General features: G+C 42.3%; 1 protein-coding gene across 2 annotated transcripts in view; it reads right to left on the bottom strand.

The window, feature by feature from the left end:
• The window catches only part of ERBB4 (erb-b2 receptor tyrosine kinase 4), a 1,370,666-nt gene that overhangs the window by 530,384 nt on the left and 818,850 nt on the right, over positions 1–21,432 (bottom strand). For both annotated transcript variants that reach the window (XM_077448341.1, XM_077448342.1), the window contains exon 4: positions 9,074–9,199. In XM_077448341.1, coding sequence (XP_077304467.1) covers positions 9,074–9,199 — 126 coding nt within the window. The remainder of the gene's footprint in view (positions 1–9,073; positions 9,200–21,432) is intronic.

Raw genomic sequence — 21,432 nt, 5'->3', positions numbered from 1 at the left:
TTGTTTATCAGAACTGTCTAATATTCGCTTGACATACCATGGATTTTAAGGTTTTAAATAGGCCTGAACTGTGTACCTGCAGCATTTCCCCTTTAACTACAGCAATGTTTTTTTTTTTTTTTTTAATATTAAGATTGTTTCTTTAATGCCCCCCTTTTGGAGGGTAAGGCTTTTTTATGAACATTAGTGCCACAAATGTCCCTCTTTTAGGTGTGATATACAACTCTAAATAGATGAATGTACTGTTAACTGTCAAAGTGGTTTAACATTTTTTTTAATATTCTTTAGCTTACGATATATGGACCTTAATGTCACAGGCTTGCCAACCACAGCCAAAGAGAACCCATTCTCACCCCAACTGGATTCAGAATAAACAAGTGGTCCTCTCCAGAGCTTCTGATGCCAGATATGGGTTGGCTGATTCCCAGTGCCAGGTTGCTGTCCCAGTTACTGCCAGCTAGGGCAAGGTGTGAGAAAGGCTTTGGCAGGTTACAGCCACTAGAATGAGAAGGTTTGATCAGTGCCACACACGTTATGAGGGACGTATAGAGCATTGTGTAAAGGGGTCCCAGGGCACTGGAGTCTTTGCAGTGCACAGAATTTCCAGGAACAATTATGGCTCATTGTTCCAAAGTTTAAGGAACAGGTAAGTAGAGTGCACAGTGGGAATTCCAAGGAGAGGGTTCTGCTCAGTGTGCAGGATTTCTAGGGACAAGTGAGCAGTGTGCATTGTAGAACGTCCAGGGACAAGGTACCAAGCAGTTTTCAGGATTTCTAGAAAATGTGAGCAGAGTGCACAGCAGAACTTCTATCCTATACCAGATAACAGGTGACATTGGATGATGACTGAGACTGCCAGACCAGTGCAAGGGTCAGGTGAAAACTGTCAATAGGACCACAGATTCAGCTTTGCAGCCATAAAGAGTAGGTACAGTCCACATGTCTGTAGGACTATTACAGCTAATTTGTGACATGCAGTTTCTAAAAGCAACAAATGAAAATAAGCTAATTTGTATTCCAGTAGTTATGGATTTTTGTGATTCTAAATATTGAAGATAGAAGTCTAATGCTTCTAACACACGAGCGGACTGTATGGCATACTTAGTCCGTTGAAACACATTTCAGCGGACAATCCGCTCATGTGTGGGCTTCAGCGGACTTTTTCAGCGTGCAGTCCGGCGTACTAAGAATTTCGGTTTTTTCGAAATTCTGTCCGTCGTACTCGCATTTCGGCGGACAATCCGGCCGTGTGTATGCCAGTCCGCCGTACTTTTGAAATGAGCGGACTTTTCCCGCCCGGAGGAAAGTCCGCTCATTTCGAGCGCGTCTCCAGGTAGGCGGGGCCCGCGAAGGAGACGTCGCTGGCCCCGCCGCCTGGTATGGACTTAAAGGGGAACCCCAACGCCGAAAAAATTCGGCGTGGGGGTCCCCCCCCCAAGTCCACAACAGACCCTTGTCCGAGCACGCTACCCGGCCGGCCAGGAAAGGGGGGCGAGCGAGCGCCCCCCTCCAGAGCCGTACCAGGCCGCGTGCCCTCAACATGGGGGGGTGCCTTGGGGAAGGGGGGCCGCGCGCCCCCCCCACCCCAAAGCACCTTGTCCCCATGTTGATGAGGACAAGGGCCTCTTCCCGACAACCCTGGCCGTTGGTTGTCGGGGTCTGCGGGCGGGGGGCTTATCGGAATCCGGGAGCCCCCTTTAATAAGGGGGCCCCCGGATACCGGCCCCCCACCCTATGTGAATGAGTATGGGGTACAATGTACCCCTACCCATTCACCTGTAAAAAAAAGTACAAAAAAAAAACACAACACACGAGATAAAATACTTTATAGCACAGCTCCGGGGGTCTTCCGTCTTCGGGGGTCTTCTCGCCGGACTCCTCCGCTATCTTCTTGTAGCTCTTTTGCTAGCGGAGGAGTCCGGCTTTCTTCCTCGCCGCAGGCCTCTTCTCCCGACTTTGGGGATCTTGTCCCCCTCTTCGGTTCTTCTGCCGGGCCACCGCGCCTTATTATAGCTCTTTTACAGGCGGTGGCCCGGTCTTCTGTCGCCGCCGCCGACGCCTTCCGTTCTTCTTCTTCTTCTCCTTCTTCTCCAGGAGATGTTGACTCGACGCTCTCTCCGGCCACAATGCCAGGGACGCACTGCACGGCCACTTATATAGGGACAAGGGGCGGTGTCACATGGCTTTATGTCACATGGGTTGGTGTCACATGGGGACCCCGCCCCCTTACGATGTCACAGTCCCCATGTGACATTAACCCATGTGACCAACCCATGTGACAAAAAGCCATGTGACACCGCCCCTTGTCCCTATATAAGTGGCCGCGCAGTGCGTCCCTGGCATTGTGGCCGGAGAGAGCGTCGAGTCAACATCTCCTGGAGAAGAAGGAGAAGAAGAAGAAGAAGAAGAACGGAAGGCGGCGGCGGCGGCGGCGACAGAAGACCGCGTGTGTGGACGAGTCCGTTCATTTCAAAAGTAGGGCGGATAGTACGGCGGACTTAGTACGCCGTATTAGTCCGCTCAAAAAGTGCCGTGTGTGGGCAAGTAGCCCGTTCGGAAAGTCGGACGGACAGTCTAGCGGAAAGTACGCCAGACTAAGTACGTCATACAGTTTGACCGTGTGTACGCGGCATTAGGCAGCTGGCATGGTCGGAATTAGACCATTAATGGCAGACCACATATTTCTTTTAGCTGCATTTTAAATTACTCTTCAAGCAAGAAACAGCAATGTACACTTAAGTTGTTGACACCAATATTCTCATACATTGCATATAATTAGAAAGCATGTAACTGCTTTAGGCTCTCACATTTTACTGTATATAGCTATTGCCCAGATATAATAATTGCATTGGTAATTTCAAATTGGGACCTATCTTTCTGTACTTGCCTGCACTTTGTGCTGTTATTGTAATTGTAAAGCTATTTGATGGAGCATTATGAAGATGCTCAGAGCTACTGTACAATATGTTCCTGGTAGAGCAGTTTTCTGCATTACTTTGCTGCTCTGCTAAATTCAGCCTGAGACTCTACAGACTAACAATGTTTTCTGGGCACTTTCAAAAACGCACCACTCAGAGCAATATTAACCAAGCAGAAGAGTCATTAAACTATCTTATTAGAAATAACAGCAGGCTATAAGGGTCATTGTTAGCAGTCAGTAACAATAATGCCTCCTCAGCTTAGTACTAAGAGCTCTTATCCTCTAATTAAGAAATTATACCCATACAAAAAAAAAAATCATATATTCAAATAATGACACAATCATCAGTGGGGAGAAACTTTTCAAACAAGAATTTGTTTTCCAATTTATTCACCTGTAAGCATTACACCATATAACAGAGCATAAAGCATATTACACCCAAGGGTAAGGGGGAGATTTGTGGCAAATGGTAGCATCTTAAAAACAATAGCAGAACTTCATTTAAACCACTCAACCAGAGGGATCATCCAATGCCTTTGCACATTTTTGTATAGATAACCGCTCTACAGTAAAGCAGTGAAAACCATAAAGACATTATTTAGATTGAAGTCACCCTGAGCAGCCAATCAAATTTAGGTAAAAGTTGTGAGGGGAGTGAATGATGAATTTTGGTTTCTGTGACTTCTTTGCACGGTGCTCTTTGCTACACTAAACCAGCCTTTTTTTAAGTGGTCTGTTGCATGGAACTTTATTTTAAACTTCTCTGCAATAACATAAATGGCATTTACTTTCTTCTTCTTCCGGGTGATGTCCCCGCCCATTATGATGTCACAGTCCCAGCATCCTCTGGGACTGTGACATCATAATGGGGGGAACATCACCCAGTGACCCCGCCCATTGTCCCTATATAAGTCGCCGCACAACACATCCCTGTCATTACAGCCAGAGACAGCGACGAGTCAACATCTCAGGGAAGAAGATAAGAACAGAAGAACAGAAGGCGGCGACGACGACAGAAGACCGGGGCACCGCTAGTAAAAGAGCTGGAAGAAGGAGCGGAGGCCCGGCAAGAAGAACCGAAGATGGGGGCAAGACCCCCGAAGAGGGGGACAAGACCCCCGAAGTCGGAAGAAGACCCCCGGGCGGCAGCGGCAACGAAGAAGAAAGCCGGGCTCCTCCGCTAGTGAAAAAGAGCTAGTAAAAGAGCAGAAGATAGCGGAGGAGTCTGGCGAGAAGACCCCCCAAGATGGAAGAAGACCACCGGAGCTGTGCAATAAATCATTTTAAAAACATGTGTTGTGTTTTATTTTTACACCTTTTTTTCACAGGTGAATGGGTAGGGGTACCTCAATACTCATTCACATAGGGTGGGGGGCCAGAATCTGGGGGCCCCCTTATTAAAGGGGGCTCTCAGATTCCGATAAACCCCCCACCCGCAGACCCCGACAACCAACGGCCAGGGTTGTCGGAAAGAGGCCCTTGTCCTCATCAACATGGGGACAAGGTGCTTTGGGGTGGGGGGGCCGCAGGGCCCGCCTTCCCCAAAGCACCCCCCATGTTGAGGGCACGCAGCCTGGTATGGCTCAGGACGGGGGGCGCTCGCTTGTCCCCACCCCCTTTCCTGACCGGCCGGGTAGTGTGCTCGGATAAGGGTCTGATATGGACCTAGGGGGGACCCCCATGCCGTTTTTTCAGCGTAGGGCTTCCCCTTTAAATCCATACCAGGTGACGGGGCCAGCGACGTGTCAATCTCGCCGCCTCGTTCAAAATTAACTGACTTTTCTCCGTGCGGGAAAGTACGTTCGTTTTAAAAGTACGGCAGACTAGCACACACACGGCCGGATTGTCCGTCCAGTAGTCCAAACTACTTTCTAAGTCCGCCGGACTTTTGGGAAAAATAAGTCTGCCGGGCCCACACACGGGCGGATTGTCCGGCGTCCTGCCCTGGGGGACATGTATCAATAAAAAAAAGTTTGTGAAAAACGTAATTTTTAAATGAGCAGTGATTTTTTGATTTTTAAAGTGAAAGCATAAAAATGAAAAAATCCTTCATATATAGTGCCTGGGGGTCCCCTAAGTCTACCTGTAAAGTGGCATATCTGTACCATGTTTTGAATCTGCTGCAGCAATAATTACATTTATAAAGCCAAAACAGTGACATTTTACCTGCAAGCTGCCTTCATTTTGCTCAGCAACAGCTGGGGAGCCAGTGTGTATGATGAGGCCACAATGAAGTACACTGGGAACAAGATTAGAGATTTTTTGGATACACTCTAGTGTCACTTTGACTTTGGATAGAAATAATGGGTGCGTAAAAATTGGTCTTTGGGTGTCGGTGGTGCCTTTCCACCATAACCCTATAGAGGTAATCTTGATGAAAACAAGAATTGGCCTTGCTGTAAAAAATTGCAATGATATGCACCTGTCAAACAGGTGCAGAAAAATTGGTCTTTGGGTGTTGGTGGCGCCTTCCCACCGCAACCCTATAGAGGTACACCTTGATGAAAGCAAGAATTGGCCTTGCTGTAAAAAATTGCATTGATATGCACCTGTGAAAAATTACTCTTTGTGTGTTGGGGGCGCCTTCCCACCGTAACCCTATATAGGTGCTCTTGATGAAGGCAAAAAAATTGCAGTGATATGCACCTATTGAAAAATTGGCCTTTGGGTGTTAATTGTGCCCATGAAACCTATGTTAAAAACATTCTTCCAGATGAAATGATTGAACGCCCTAAAAGCTAGGCAGCCTCGAAGTACTGCAGAGATTCCACATCCCAAAAAAACGTAATCGTGACATCGGCATCGGCGGCTTCATAGCTGGTAATCCAGGACTGATTCATTTTTATAAAAGTCAAACAGGGCATGGAGTCTGTTGACAGACGTGCTCTATGATCAGTAACAAAACCTCCTGCAGCACTGAATGCCCATTCTGAAAGCACGCTGAATGCAGGGCAGCCCATCAACTCAATTGCATACTGGGCAAGTTCTGGCCAGTGGTCTATTCTCATGACAGAGTAAGTCAGTGGATCGTCAGCTGGAAATCTCTCCATCTCTGTTTTGGCCCCAAGGTAATCCTCCACCATGTGATGCAGATGCTGCCAATGGGATGTGGAAGCTGACAGCCCTGGGTGGCTAGGACTAAAAAAAATCTGAAATGCCTCACTTAGGCCTCACTTAGGCGGATGCCTTCTCCAACGCTCCTCTCTTGACCAACAGAAGACTCAAAACTACGTTTTCCATGACACTGTAACATACTGGAGTCAGGAAAAACTTTCAATAAAATCCTCTTTAACATGTCCTCAAGAGATTTTACCTTCTGCACTCTCTGTGGGGACAGGATGAGTTCTGAAACCTTCCCTTTATAACCGAGAGCCAAGGAGGGTTGCCAACCAATAATCATCCTTCTCCTATATGCCATGTATTCTTGGGTCCTTTCGCAGGCTTTGAAGCATGAGGTTGCCCATGCGCCTAAAATATGCAGAGGCTTGAGAAGCAGACTCCTCTGGGCATCTGGAACTTCCTTCTCCCAGCCACGTACTACTCCCAAGAGGTTTATCCACTTTGGCAATTGCAGGGGTCTGCACACTTGCCTGCTTGCGTGACGGAGTATGATGAGGATGAGGAAGGTTTAGTAAGCCAGTCTACCACCCCCTCTGCATGGTTTAAACAGAGGAAATGATGCCCTGCCTGAGGACTGACCACCACGTCCACCTTTGCCTGTGGATACATTTGTTGCTGGCCCCCTTAATGTGCCAAGGGATCATCTGCCTCTCCTTGTTGTCCCACCAGACATTATTGGGAGGGAGGGGGCGGTGCTTATAAGCAAATGTAAAGATGAAGTTGAAATCTGTACGCAGATGCACTTTAATCAATGTAAAGTGGTGTTTGGTGCGCTTTAATTTGAGTATTCACACTACACAGACACACTCCATGGATACACTATAATATACTGCAATATAATCAACCAAATGTACAGTGGTGCACAGAACTATATGGCCTTAAACTTTCAGTAACCCACACACAGAAGTAAATGGTGTTAAACTTGCAGTAACGCACACATAAGTAAATGGCGTTAAAGTTGCAGTAACGCACACTGAAGTAAATGGTGTTAAACTTGCAGTAACGCACAGAACTATATGGCATTAAACTGGCAGTAACACACACAGAACTATATGGTGTTAAACTAGAGGTAACACCCACAGAACTATATGGCATTAAACTGGCAGTAACGCACACAAAACCATATGACGTTAAACTGACAGTAACGCACACAGAAGTAAATGGCAATGCAATCAAACAGACAGTGTTCAACCGTCACTACACTGACCCTACTCTAGCTATACACTAATGTCAAGATTACTGACACGGTCTCACTACACTACACTGAAATTATCTGAGCTGCCCCTATTCTAAACTAATGTATGTATGAATGACACAGCCTCACTACACTACAGTGAAACTATCTGAGCTGTCCCTACTCTAGCTGCACACTATGCAAATGTGAATGATGATCCTCCTCACTACACTCACACTATCCCTAGCTTGGCACTAAATTAATATTCTACACTGGCAATTGAAGAAAACATTTTAGCACACTAACTCATAGCACTAAACAGGGCCCTGTTCTATCTCTCTCCACGCCAAAATCACACTGAAAATGGCTGCCATTGAAAGAATACTTTTATACTGTGGGGCGGGAATGAGCCATGATTAGATAAAGTCATGATGACAATGTCCAATCATGACTCTGACAGTGCTCTGTGCCCTGATTGGCTGAAGCTTTCATGGCTTCAGCCAATCAGGGCTTACAATACACTGCTCAGTGCCGCAATGCATTGAGGTCAGTTCGAGGGGCCGAACAAATGGTCAAATGACCTGTTTGTTTGGCTGTTCGCCGAACGTCCGAACAATGAAAGTTCAGCCCGTACTTATGCTCCGGCCCGAACCATTCGCCCATCCCTAGTAATCCACATTCAAGGTAATAAGATTTAAAGTAGGTTGGGCTAACGTACAACAATTACCTTTGTTTGTGCCTTATGTTTTCTTGAGTGGATATTATTTGGTAAATTGGTAAGTACACCACCGGGGCTGATGAGAGAGGTTACAGAGAGGTTCTGTAGTTCAAGTAGCTATCCTCTTTTTCTGATTTTTGTATTCATGATTGGTGTACTCTACAGTGCAATGGCAGATCTGCATATTAGCCAGAAAGTAAGGTGCTCTCAAGAGAACACTGAAATTAAAATTTTTGCTGTAACAATTATGTTTTCCTATAGCTTAAAACAACCTATAGGTTCTATCATCAACCACTTGCAGCTTAGGCAATGTAAACCCTAAATACTTCCCTGAAAGTAATCCTAAAAACATTGGTCAATACTTACTGCCTGCTCTCTCATACTACCTTCACCATTGGAGACCTTGTCTACATACATGTCATTTTCCATCCATAGATAACCGAATAACTGAAAATTCAGTTTTCCGTTCTCCTGAATAAATGCATGTACAGTGGTCTGATTTACCAAGATCTTTCATTTTAGGAATCAAAGCAGTCGTGATTCATGGAGATAAATGATTATTCCCCCTTTAGAATGTAAGCTCTCCGAGCAGGGCCCTCCTGTACCTTTTGTATTGAACTGCATTGTAATTGTGCCCCCCCCCCCTATACATTGCAAAGCGCTGTGTAAACTGTTGGCGCTATATAAATCATATATAATAATAATAATAACTGATTCACCGATTTGCTTTTTTAACCTCTTTAGAAGAGTAGAACAGAAGAAGATTTCGTTTTATCTCAACTGTTGACAAAAATGAACTGTAAGCTTAAGGCCAGGTCTCAAAAAGCTGCATGGATAGAAAAATGCATGCAGAAAAGCCACAGCTAGTTTTCTACATGTCCAAAATTTGTAAAGATGCTGAAGCAGTGCATAAAATAAAGATGTCCCCCATGCATGGATAAATGCGTAGCAGGCCTTGCTGCTATATATACAGGCAGTAACTCTGTGATGTGAATTGCCAGGGCTAAGCCCCAATGAGGCGTCACACATGTTGTGGGCAGCAGTTTAAGTGGCTGCCCAGTCTATGGCTAACCTAAAACTTGTCATGCAGCGGCAAACACCAGTGACCAGTGATAGAAAGATACAGCAAATGTACACTTACAATTTGGATTCCTGCTCATCGGGAACACTGTAGCATTCGGATTGCGAACAATGTCCTGCCAGTTTATGGTGTCTCCATAACACAGGAAGTCATTGCGGTCCAGATACACGCCTCCATTCAAAATCTCTACAGTGAAAAATAAAACAAAAGAAACAAAATATAAGAAAACAAAAGCATGGACGTTTATGTGCTAATATTGTTACTATGCAACTGTAATTTCAGTGATACTTGTTGTTTAAGTTTCCTGGAACACCTGCTGAACATTCAATTACATGTCAAGTTAATTAACCTCTTCCTAAGTCATACAGGACTAGCTTCATGTCATAATCAGCTTTCATTGTCTTCTCAATCAACATATTCATAATTGTGAACGTGTACTGGTTTGCTCTTCATAAAACATATTCTAGCAAATTGACAGGAGGGAAGCAATTAATTAATGGGTATAAAGAAGGTCTAGCATTGAAGCTTTTACCAAGTCAGGACAATGAAGATAGTAGATTGTTTACAGCACTTTTTGCTTTGGCACACTGCGCGTGTATTCATTGCTGAGTTTGACTATTGGATTCATGAAAAGTTCCTACATTTTTTGTTTTCTTTTCAGTTTTAAACATGCATCGGAAATTAGATGGGGATTTTAGTGCCAGAAAAGCTTTTAAAATCATGGTCAAAAAAAGTCCTGTACATTATTTATTTTTGTAGCTTTTGTCTCCATTGACATTAAGTGACAAATTTTCTATTGTTCCGTAACTAGAGACAATGCTCATAATCCCATGAGTGCTGTCAAACATGATCTGTGCCCAAAGCTGCTGGATTCAGAGCATATCACTGACAATGGAAATTGAGTTGTTTGTAAATTAACATTTTTTGTGTTTTGCATTTTTTATAATACACATGAAAAAATTATTACAATGCGTGATTCTCAACATCATCACAATCCCTTGGCTATAATTTGACTCATCTGATCACTTTACTTAAAAGAAAAAAATTTGTTCAACAAGCAATTTTTGGGTGAGCTGCTGTAAGTTGAATAACCTGCAACATTCTTACATCTTCAAAGACTCAAGTGTTGAGACTTCCCATTTATAGATGTTTTTTCCACCTCCTTCAACTACACCACAATGTCACTCTTGCTGCTTCAAAAGGCCATTGTTATTCATAAAATAGAATGAATTAGCTCAAAATACATTTCTATTTCTTAAATCTTTTTTATATTATTATTATTATTATTCACGATTTATATAGTGACAACAGTTTACGCAGAGCTTTACAATGTATAAGGGGGACAACACAATTACAGTACAATACAAAAGGTACAGGAGGGCCCTGCTCATAGAGCTTACATTCTAAAGGGAGGGGGTGGTGGTACAAAAGGAAATAGCATCTTCTGTAATCTTTTATTTGGATGGTGCATGACAGCACAGCCTTACCAGTCCCTCGTAACTAAAGCAGGGGGCATGTCTATTTAGTAAGGGGACAGGCCTAATTACATACAGTGGAGTTCCCTTTCTGTGGCTTACATCATACACAGTGGTTGGCAGGATTATGTCACATAGCTGGTAGGTGACTCCCCTATTTATCTGTGCTGCGTTTCAGAACCAGCAGCCATTTTGACAGCAGCACCCAGCTGGAGCCTCTAAAATGTGTCTGCCCATCTGTTGTGTCAGTAAATCACTGTGTAATGTAAGATTGCCCACTTCCCACCTCCTGTGTGATATAATTCTGCCAACCGCCCATCCATTGTGTGTGATGTAAGTCACAGATGGGGAACTTCCCTCATAGTGTGTCTGTAAATAAGCCCATCCCCTTACTAAATCAACACAAGCTGGGAAGGGCAGCACAACTGACCACAGGGAATGTCCTGTAATTCCTAACGGTAATTGTAGGAACAAAAACTGACCACAACAGCATGGATCTGCTTCAGTGCTTATGGTGGTCAGCTTGAAACAAGAACCCAGGAGAAAGGGAAGGATCACCATTTTTTTTCTGAATAGATAAAAACATAGTAAGCTTGATATTAACCTCCCTGGGGGTATGATTATGTCAGATTTTTGAGGCACAAAGCAGTACATTGTTTTCCATGGAAATTTGACATTTTATATTGTAGGCCTGTAATTCTTAGGAATAACTCCCTTTAATCTGTCCAAACAAGAGTCTAGTAGACATCCCGGGTATGATAAAGTTTGAAACATAAAATCTTCAATTATAATATAAAAAATAACTATAAATAATTATAACAAATAATAATATAATAATAACATGTATTCAATGTTTTTAAATCAAAAACACTGTAACTTCAGCTCTCCACTCCCTTCTCTGTTTTCCTGATAGATGAAGAAGGATTTTAACACGATTTTGCCCTTTTGAAAGGGTGCGGGGAACAGAAGTTCCAGATAAACAAGTAAAACTCATGTAGGAAGGCTTGTTTCATCACTGTGGCTGTTTATTTTACTGGATATATGAAAGTGTTTTTATTAACTTTAATGTGTAACATAGACTTCAAGGTTTTATTACTTAGATTTGCTGTATTGACTACATGTACATTTAACTATTGCCAAAACTATTTATTTTGTTTTAGATAGATCATCTTTATTGTTTTTTTTTTTTTTATGTGTTATTTGTATGATTATTGGGGAGATTTCCTCTTAGCCCTTGTACACACGGTTGAACATTCCGACGGAAAATGTCCGGTCGGACCGTGTTGTCGGATAATCCAATCATGTGTGGGCTCCATCTGACTTTTTCTGTCGGAATATCCGACCAACAAAGTTTGAAAGCTGGATATAAAATTTTCCCACAACATGATCCGATCGGACTTTGTCCGATCGTTTGTAGAGAATTCCGATCGGACAAAGTGCCACGCATGCTCAGATCAAATTAGAAGACCAAAGCTATTAGCTACTAGCCTGAACATAGTCCCGTCGTAACGAACTAATGTCATCACGTTCCGAACGATCAGATTTTCCAACAACTTTGTCCGACCGTGTGTATGTAACACAAGTTTCGGACAAAATCCGTCGGAAAAAATCCGACGGATTTTGTGGTCGGAATGTCCGACCGTGTGTACAAGGGCTAACAGAACAGTAAATCATTTAAATGCGTTCTTCGACTGTCTTTTACACTTGCCTTGATGAAGAAGCCAGGCAGCTCCAAAATTTTACAAACTGATGTAATTTAAATTTACAAAAGTATAAACTTCACATAAAATAAAGTGTACTGTCAACATATTCTATTAATGTTGATTACAATGACATTCCTTGGTTGTTACAGCATCCTATTAAGAAAGGTTGAATCCAGTATGGTGTCTCATGGGGATAAACGTATCGCTTCAACAGGGACAAAGACAAAAATAAAAATGATGGACTGGTAAAAGGTAAACACTTGTTTTATTGCTGTCCCTGCTCTTTTGTTTTGGTGACAATCACTTCTGAAGCATGGATTGGAAAATAGGAAAAAGCTGTCCAGTGGGGGTCACAGGGAAAAGTGAAAATTTGGATGAAAGTTTAAAAAGTTTCCTCCCCGGGTGATTTATGTACATTACAAGGATTTTAACAAACGTTGTTGCAGATTCCGACCTTTTGTTATTCTGAAGAAATCACTTTGTGTTTCTCTGTGTCTATGTGTCTAATTGGAGTGATTTCCTAAATTTAAATCAGCTGCTGCAATTGGAGGACCCTAATGTGAAAATTTACAGGGTCTGCACCCCTTTTAATGTGAGTTCTTATTGGTTGTATCACACCAAAAATTACAACTTTGTTGCAGGGGATACTGGAAATCTGACTACCTCCAGGTAGCCATATTGCATTACATTTTACAAAAAAACTTAAAAAAAAAAAAGAAAAAAGAAAAAGAGGAGGTCATTTTTAATAACATTCAATTACAATATGAATTGAGTCGCAACTGTATACACTATAATATTTTTTTTTTATTTGCTATTTTCTTGCCACAAAAGTGGAGTTACCCTTTAACTTTTCATCACTCTAGCCATTAAAAATGGCTGACATTAGGCTATAAAGTATCATTCTTTTTCATTTTGTATATCAAAACCTTTCGGCCTAATATACTTGTGGGTTTCTCTAAGGTGTCTATTGAGAAAAGCAGACAAAAGAAACACTTTTGGTAGCGGTAAAATAATACTCTGTGAGATAAAATAACAATTCATTATAAATAAAGCCCTTTACTGGTTAAACAAACTATTTTCCACAGAATAAAATATTCAACACCAATGCAAGTGGATTTTGCAAAAGAAAATTAGAATGTGATAACAATTTTAATTGAAATAACCAATGCAGCTTAGTGAACTGACCTTTTTTTTTTTTATTCTATTGTGGAAAACCTTTTAGAGAAAGATACTATAATTTATTGAGTACTGATAATCTAGATCAGGGATATGCAATTAGCGGACCACCAGCTGTTGCAGAACTAAAAGTCCCATGAGGCATAGCGAGACCCTGACAGCCACAGGCATGTCACCCAGAGCCAGAGGCATGATGGGACTTGTAGTTTTGCAACAGCTATAGGCCTGCTAATTGCATATCCCTGATCTAGATGTCCACATGACAAGCAACGGTGAATATTTTTCTCCTCCTAAATGAAGGTAACATTGTGCACATACAAGAAGAAAATAAATGGCAAAGTGTGTTCAAGTGTTGCAGTCTCACTTTGATGTTGGCTACCGTTAGTAGAAAAGTAGTATAAATTAAATGAAGCCTAACTGACACCACTTGTAGGTTTCAGATCTACAGAAAATGTCTACAGAATGTGTCTGCTGTTTAGACAAGCACCTGGCTCCTGTTCCAGATGCAAGTGGATAGGACAGGTCCCTGTGTCTGGAAGCCAGGTGCTCATCTGTGCAGCAGCTGAGATTGTTTTAGAGTTCAATGAACCTAGCAGAATCAGTTCTGCTCTACTGGGCCTGTGTCAACCGGAGCTGAAAGCAAAGCGAAACAGAAGCACTATAGAACACCTATGTATGCTTAAGCTAAATTGTAGCTAGACAATGGGGTTAATTTACTAAAGGAAAATAGACTGTGCACGTTGCAAAGTGCAGTTGCTCCAGAGCTTAGTAAATGAGGAAAAGCTCTGGTTAATTCCATCATCCAATCATATGCAAGCAAAAAGGCTGTTTTTTAAAAAAAATTCCTTGCACGTGATTAGGTATTCTTTGCAAAGTGAAGCTTTGCCTCATTTACTAAGCTCTGGTAAAACTGCGCTTGCAGAGTGCACGGCCTATTTGCCTTTAGTAAATCAACCCCATTAACTGTGGGTCTATGTCAAACTATTTCAACTTTTTAAAATTATTATTATTATTATACAGGATTTATATGGTGCCAACAGTTTGCACAGCACTTAACAAAATAAAGCCAGACATTACAGTTACTGTATTTATTGGCGTATAACACTCAATTTTTCACCATGAAAATTGGGCGCAAATAGCGTGTACATGTTATGCGCCAATACTTCAGTTTTAGGTGCCTTATTTCAAATTTTAGTTTTTTCCTGAAACTTCCCTCTTAAAATGAATGTGCGTGTTATACGCCAATAAATACGGTACATTACAATTTATTACACAAGGAATCAGAGGGCCCTGCTCATTAGAGCTTACAATCTAAAAAGGAAGAGTCAATTGATAAAAAAGGTAATAGCTGTGGGGGATGAGCTGATGGAGGAAGTAAAAAATGTTAGTTAGAAGCAGGATAAGCTTCTTTAAAGAGAAGGGTTTTCAGGGATCGTCTAAAGATGAATAAATTAAGGGCCAGTCGGACAGATTGAGGTAGGGCTTTCTAAAGGATGGGAGAAGGTCTAGAGAAATCCTGGAGGCGAGCATGGGAGGAGGTGACAAGGGAGCTAGAGAGCAGGAGGTCTTGGGATGACAGAAGAGAGCGGCTTGGTTGGTATTTTGGGACTAGGTTAGTGATGTAGCTGGGGGCAGAGTTATGGATGGCTTTGTAAATTATTATTAGTACTTTGATTTTATTTGGTGGGTGAGTGGAAGCCAGTGGAGGGATTGGCAGAGGGGTGGAGGACACTGAATGGTTGGTAAAGCCCATATGTCTTGCAGCAGTATTCATTATGGACTGAAGGGGGGGATAGTGTATGTAAAGGTAATCCAATGAGGAGGGAGTTGCGAAACCTTTAAACCTTTTTGAAAAATGTAAAAGCCCTTTTTAAACACTATGGGGTTGATTTACCATAGTCAAAAGGACTGTGCACTTTGTAAAGTGCAGTTGCACTCTGCAAGAGCAGTTGCTCCAGCGCTTGGTAAATGAGGTAAGGGTTCACTTTGCAAAGAATAGCCAATCACATGCAAAGAAAATAGAAAAAAACATTGTTTTTGCTTGCACATGATTGGATGATGGAAGTCAACAGAGCTTCTGCTCATTTACTAATCTCTGGAGCAACTGCACTTTGCAACGTGCACAGTTTATTTGCCTTTAGTAAATCAACCTCCATGCTTCTATACTTGTCCCTTAAGCCGAAAATATTGCTAATGTTTGAGCTGTATTTACTGACGAAGAGTCTTGTTTCAAGCAGCATGGTTTGGCTCAGTGTTTGCCTCTACCTTAGCTGTAATCAAACAATTTCTGGCCACCACTAAAGGGTGCTGTGTGAAGACAGGAGTTCTGCACGAAGTTGAATGAGAAACTCATTTTCAATGATCAGATTTTTCGGAGCACAGCGGGATGTACTTAGACGCAGGAGGCTGCCCACAGTGTTTCTAAAGACATAACTTCTCTTTAGTAAAAGTATCCCATCAAATTGGCATTTTTCAGAGGCTCCTGGGACAAGTCCAAAAGCATAATGTTTATAGAAAATGCGGTTATACTCAAAAAAGAATTTATTTTACAAAGTGCAAATTGGCTAACTTATCGTTTTTTTCTAGGTTTAAATACATAGGGAAGCATTGTTATTTCTGCCAGGTTTTTATTGATTTTTACAGAAAATGATGGAAAATTCAAAATGTTACAGTTGTCACAGGGACAGGAAATCTGCCAGTGGGAATGATTGTTGGCCGCGGTGACTGTCTGAGCGTGGAATTTCCCTCACTTTGGAGGTTTTCTCTCATTTCCTGCTGAATCTCAAAAAAATATAGCTATACATATACTTTAATCCAGACCCGAAAATTAGACTGCATGAATGTCAAGTTACATTTTGCCTAAGCATAAATATGGCACCTGCAGTATTTCTTGTTTTGCGTTATATAGTTACTAAAAAAATGCCGATATACCTTAAATAAGGGGTCTCAAACTGGCGGCCCTCCAGCTGTTGCCAAACTACAAGTCCCATCATGCCTCAGCCTGTGGGAGTCATCCTTTTAACTGTCAGCCTTACAATGCCTCATGGGACTTGTAGTTTGGAGGGCCGTCAGTTTGAGACCCCTGCCTTAAATAGACTCGGCCTATAGAATAAAACAAACAAAAAGAACTGCTACAGGCATTATGTGTAGACATCCATACCTGTAACACCTTAAAAGAGAAGTGAGGAAATACAGAAAAATAAAAAAAAATACGTTGGGTGCAGCACTGATTCCAACTGTATCTGTCCCCCACTGCTTCTAAGACTAAGAATGGAGCTATCAGAGACCGCTGATCGCTCAGTTCTCAGTCTTCATTAAGCAGAGTGACTAACAGTCACGGCTCTCTGCTCTGCCCCTCCAGCGCTCACTGGAGCACTAGGCTGTGGAGGGGGTGGAAGGAGTTGGCTCAGCCTCTCAGCTGCATGCTGAGAGGCTGAGCCAGCTGCTGGTCCAAGCATCTGGGTGGATCCAGACTGTAAAGCAGGCTTTAGAGAACTGTCGGCTGAAAATGGGTTACAGGGGTGCACTGTGGAGCGAACTGTACTCCTGTGATCCAAAGGAGAAGTACAATCAAAACAGCTTTAGCTATACTTATCATTTAAGAAACAAACTCCTGGGCTCTTCTAACAGGTCAAGTTTTGGTGCTTCTGAGTAGTGTTGGAGCTTGCCCTCAGTACCCCTACTCCCATTATTGTTGGCTAATTATGGGCTACCTCAGTAATCAATAGGAATGATAGAAGCATTTTACCAATACAGAGCTCTCTACTGTCATTTGCTTTGTCAATCAGCGGGCCCTGGCCATAAATTATAGGCTGGGACCAGCTGATTGGCATGTGCTGGAGCGAATGGCTTCACAGCAGGGGCTGCGGGGGTGCCCCCAGACCTAGAAGAGCCGGATCACATACATGAACGTGAACCGCCACAAGGAGGCCGACTTGCCGCAGTGGCAGTTGGCAAGTGGATAAATAGCAACATATAGGAAGAGAAAGTGAGAGTGACAGAGAGATGAGCTCATCAATGCCCTGCTTCTCCTTCACTATACATTCATAGTTTGGAGGAGGAACAAAACCCGTAGGCGTTACATAAAGAAGATATATCATTACATTTGTACTATATACCCATAGTTCTGTCCCCTTGGGACAATGTAAATGTCATACTTTGTCCCATGTTTCTAAGTGCTTTATAGCCCTAGTTATGTTGCCCGAACTGGTTCCTTCCTCCCCCACTCCAACTATAAAAGAGATGGCTGTTTCATAGCTGCAGCTTGTCTCGGCCTTAAGTGCTTTCATTAGACAAGCAGTGGTAAGAGAAATGCAGAGGCTGGCACGTCTGCCCTCCCTTTACATTCCTCTCACCCTTGTTTGCTTTGGGAAAGTGCTTGCAGTCCAGACAAGCTGCAGCTATGAATCAGCCATCTCTTTCATAGCTGTTGTCAGATTGACCATGGCAGGAGTGGAAGGGGGCAGGTCAGACCTTATTACTGGGGTTAGAAAGCACTTAGAAACATGGGACAAAGTGCTGCATGTACTTTGTCCCAATGGGAACAGGGCTGTATAAAAAAGATGCAATAGAGAAACATCTGATTTGTCTTGCAAGTATGGTAGAGGTTTGTAAATCTTATAATTAGATGGACAGATATACAAAGCCTTTGGCAGGTAAAACAGCTCCCTTATATATATTCAAACTGTGCATTAAGTTGTGAGCCTAGAGTCCAGTTTTAAAGTTTTCAAAGATTTTAACCCCTTAAGGACCCCCCCCACGCAGATATAAGGTGACAGGGTGGCCCCTCCTGCACGGAATCATGTACCTGTGATTGGACACAGCAGGAGCCAATCAGCCGGATCAGCAGACCTGATGTCCGCCAGGACACATCGATCGTTTGCCGGAGAGGCAGAACAATGGTTTACCTATGTAAACAAGGCAGACCACCATTTTGTGAGAGGGGAAGATGCTAAGCAGAAACATGGATCTCTGTTTTCCCCCAGGTAAAGCACCTCCTCCATACAGTTAGAAAGCACCCATAGGGAACACATTTAACCCTTTGATCGCCCCTGATGTTAACCCCTTCCCTGCCAGTGTCATTAGTACAGTGACAGTACTTTTTTTTTAGCACTGATCACTGTAATAATCTCACTGGTCCCCAAAAAGTGTCACTTGGGGCTGGTTCCCACTAGTGCAATGTCTGGGATTGGCTGTGATTTGCACTGCACCGCAGTGAAAATCACATGCGATCTCTGTGCAATGCAATTTCAGCCATTTTTGCATCAAAATCGCACCAAAATTGCATCAAAATCGCACAGGGCCCTCTTTTTGGTCCGCAGCAAAATCGGATCGCATGGGTGTTTTTTACTCCTGTTCGAGTTTTAGGGTGTCATTAACTTTTAGCTGACACTCCCAGCAGTTTGCATAAGGCAGCATGAACAGTCGCAGGGAGACATGCTATGCGCAAACCCGCAGCGGATTTGCAGGGTTCCCGCATCGCAGCAGTGCAAACCGGCCCTCAGCCTTGGTTCACACTGATGCGAATTTACAGAGGGTTTGATGCACACAGATTCGCAGGTCATGTAAAAAGCATAGTATTCCATGGCTTTGGTTCACATCTATGCGTTGCAAATTTGGTGCAATAAAAAAAAATGGTCCTGTGTGTGTTCACTGGGGGTGCGATGAGGCAGTGAAAATGTTATCTTCATAGGCTTCAATTGAACTTCAATTCAATTGAACTTGCCGTAAACTTGGAGCACACATGTCTGCAAATTGTTCACTGTCTGCCTCCTGAAATGTGGTAAATTTGCGGTAAATTCACACCTGTCCACCTCAAAATGCAAGGCAAATTTGCACCTCACACAGGACAAAAAAAACAGATCAAATTCGCTGTACATCGCATCACAGTAGTATGAACCTAGGCTCAGTGTCCGATTTGCCCAACGTAATGTCACCGATAAAAATTGCTGATCGCCACCATTACTAGTACAAAAAAACAAAACTAATTCCATAAATATATCCCATAGTTTTGTAGACACTATAACATTTGTGCAAACCAATCAATATACGCTTATTGGGATTTTTATTTACCAAAAATATGTAGCAGAATACATATTGGCCTAAATTGATGAATAAATTTGATTTTCAGATTGGGTGTGTTTCATAGCATAAAGTAAAAAAATATTGTTTTTTTTCAAAATTGTTGGTCTTTCTTTGTTAACCTCCCTAGCGGTGATCCCGAGTCTGGCTCAGGCTGGGATTTCAGTACTACGAGCGGTAACCCCGAGCCAGACTCGGGATCGCATCTCTGGATACAGGGAGAGGTTACTTACCTTGTCCCCTGGATCCAGCGATGTCCTTTGTGCTGTGTGATTGAGCTGTCCTCCGCTCGATTCACACAGTGCCCGAGAGCTCCGTTCCCTGAGACGTTACGGCGCACGGGAGCGGAGATCGGCGCCAAATTCAAAAAAGTAAAAACACACAAAACACACACAAGTACTGTAATCTTACAGATTACAGTACTGTATAAAAAAATTACACACCCCCTTTGTCCCTAGTGGTCTGTCCAGTGCCCTGCATGCACTTTTATATTATAAATACTGTTTTTTCTGCCTGGAATTTGGAGATTGTCCATAGCAACCAAAAACTGTCCCTTTATGTCAAAAATAATTTTAGACCAACTAGAAAACAGCGATAATAAATTATAATCACTTGCAGAATTAAGCGATAGCGATTTGTGGGGAAATTCGTCATCAAACACTAAATCTAATGACAGCGACAATTCTGCAAATGAGCAAATGTCAGTGTTTTTGGATTTGATTACATTATTGAATAATTTGTATTATTATTTATTATCATTATTTATTATATTGTAAGCTTTATCATACCCGGGAAGTCTGCTAGACTCTGGTTTGAACAGATTTAAGAGAGTTATTCCTAAGAATTGCAAGGGATGTTTACATTCCTTGTAATAGGAATAAAAGTGACCCAAAGTGACGTGAGCAGCACCCACATATGAAAACGGTAGTCAAACCGCACAATGTGAGGTATTGCCGCAAAGTTAGAGTGAGAGCAACAATTCTAGCCCTAGACCTCCTCTGTAACTTATAACATGCAACCTCTAGAATTTTTTAAACGTCACCTATAGAGATTTTTAAGGCTAAAAGTTTGATGCCATTTCACGAGTGAGCGCAATTTTATAAGCGTGACATGTTGTTTATAAATTTACTCGGCGTAACATTATCTTTCACAATATAAAAAAAAAATTGGGCTAACTTTACGGTTTTTACTTATTTTTTCATTCTTAAAAAAGTGCACTTGTAACACCCCTGCGCAAATACAGTGTGCCAAAAAGTATTGCAATGACCGCCATTTTATTCTCTAGAGTGTTAGAATTTTTGTTATATACTTTTTGGGGGTTCAAAGTAATTTTCTAGCAAAAAAACTTGTTTTTAACTTGTAACTACTGAGTCTGAAAAACAGGCTAGGCCCTTAAGTGGTTAAAGCACAAAAAATAAAACCCGCAGAAGGTGCTCAAATACCGCCAAAGGAAAGCTCTATTTGTGGGAAATAAGGACATCAATTTTATTTGGGTACAGTGTTGCATGGTCGCGCAATTGTTAAAGTAGCGCAGTTTTGTATCGCAAAAAATGTCCTGGTCATGAAGGGGGGTAAACCTTCCGGGGCGGAAATTAAATTAAAAAAGCAAATCAGATCAGTAAAAAAAGAATGTGATAGTAATATGTATTCGTAATTGCCTTTTGGGGTTACATCGCAGTTTACTTAGTATAGCTCAATCATCTTGATTGTAATGCACAGCCTGTTTGGTTATATTATATGTCTGTTCAGCATGCTGCGCAGCTTCACTTTGTAGCTAGGCAGGCCGGTGAACTCTTGCTAACCCATATTGTACATGTCCACAACGTACTCCTAACAAAACATGATGCAAAATCTATTAGGAGTAAACAGGCTGCAGTGCTATTTGCAAACAGAGGAATGAATTGGAATGAGCTGCGCACGCAGGACTGTAAACATTTTATTAACCTATATAGATTTTATACGCCACACTTGTCTCATAAAATAT

Source organism: Lithobates pipiens, unplaced genomic scaffold, assembly GCF_037356315.1.
Source record: "Lithobates pipiens isolate NorthernLeopardFrog02 unplaced genomic scaffold, aLitPip1_a1.2 Scaffold_22, whole genome shotgun sequence".
In the NCBI taxonomy this organism is placed as follows: domain Eukaryota; kingdom Metazoa; phylum Chordata; class Amphibia; order Anura; family Ranidae; genus Lithobates; species Lithobates pipiens.
The sequence above is the reverse complement of the archived record's forward strand: the minus strand, read 5'-3'. Positions and strand labels throughout refer to the sequence as shown.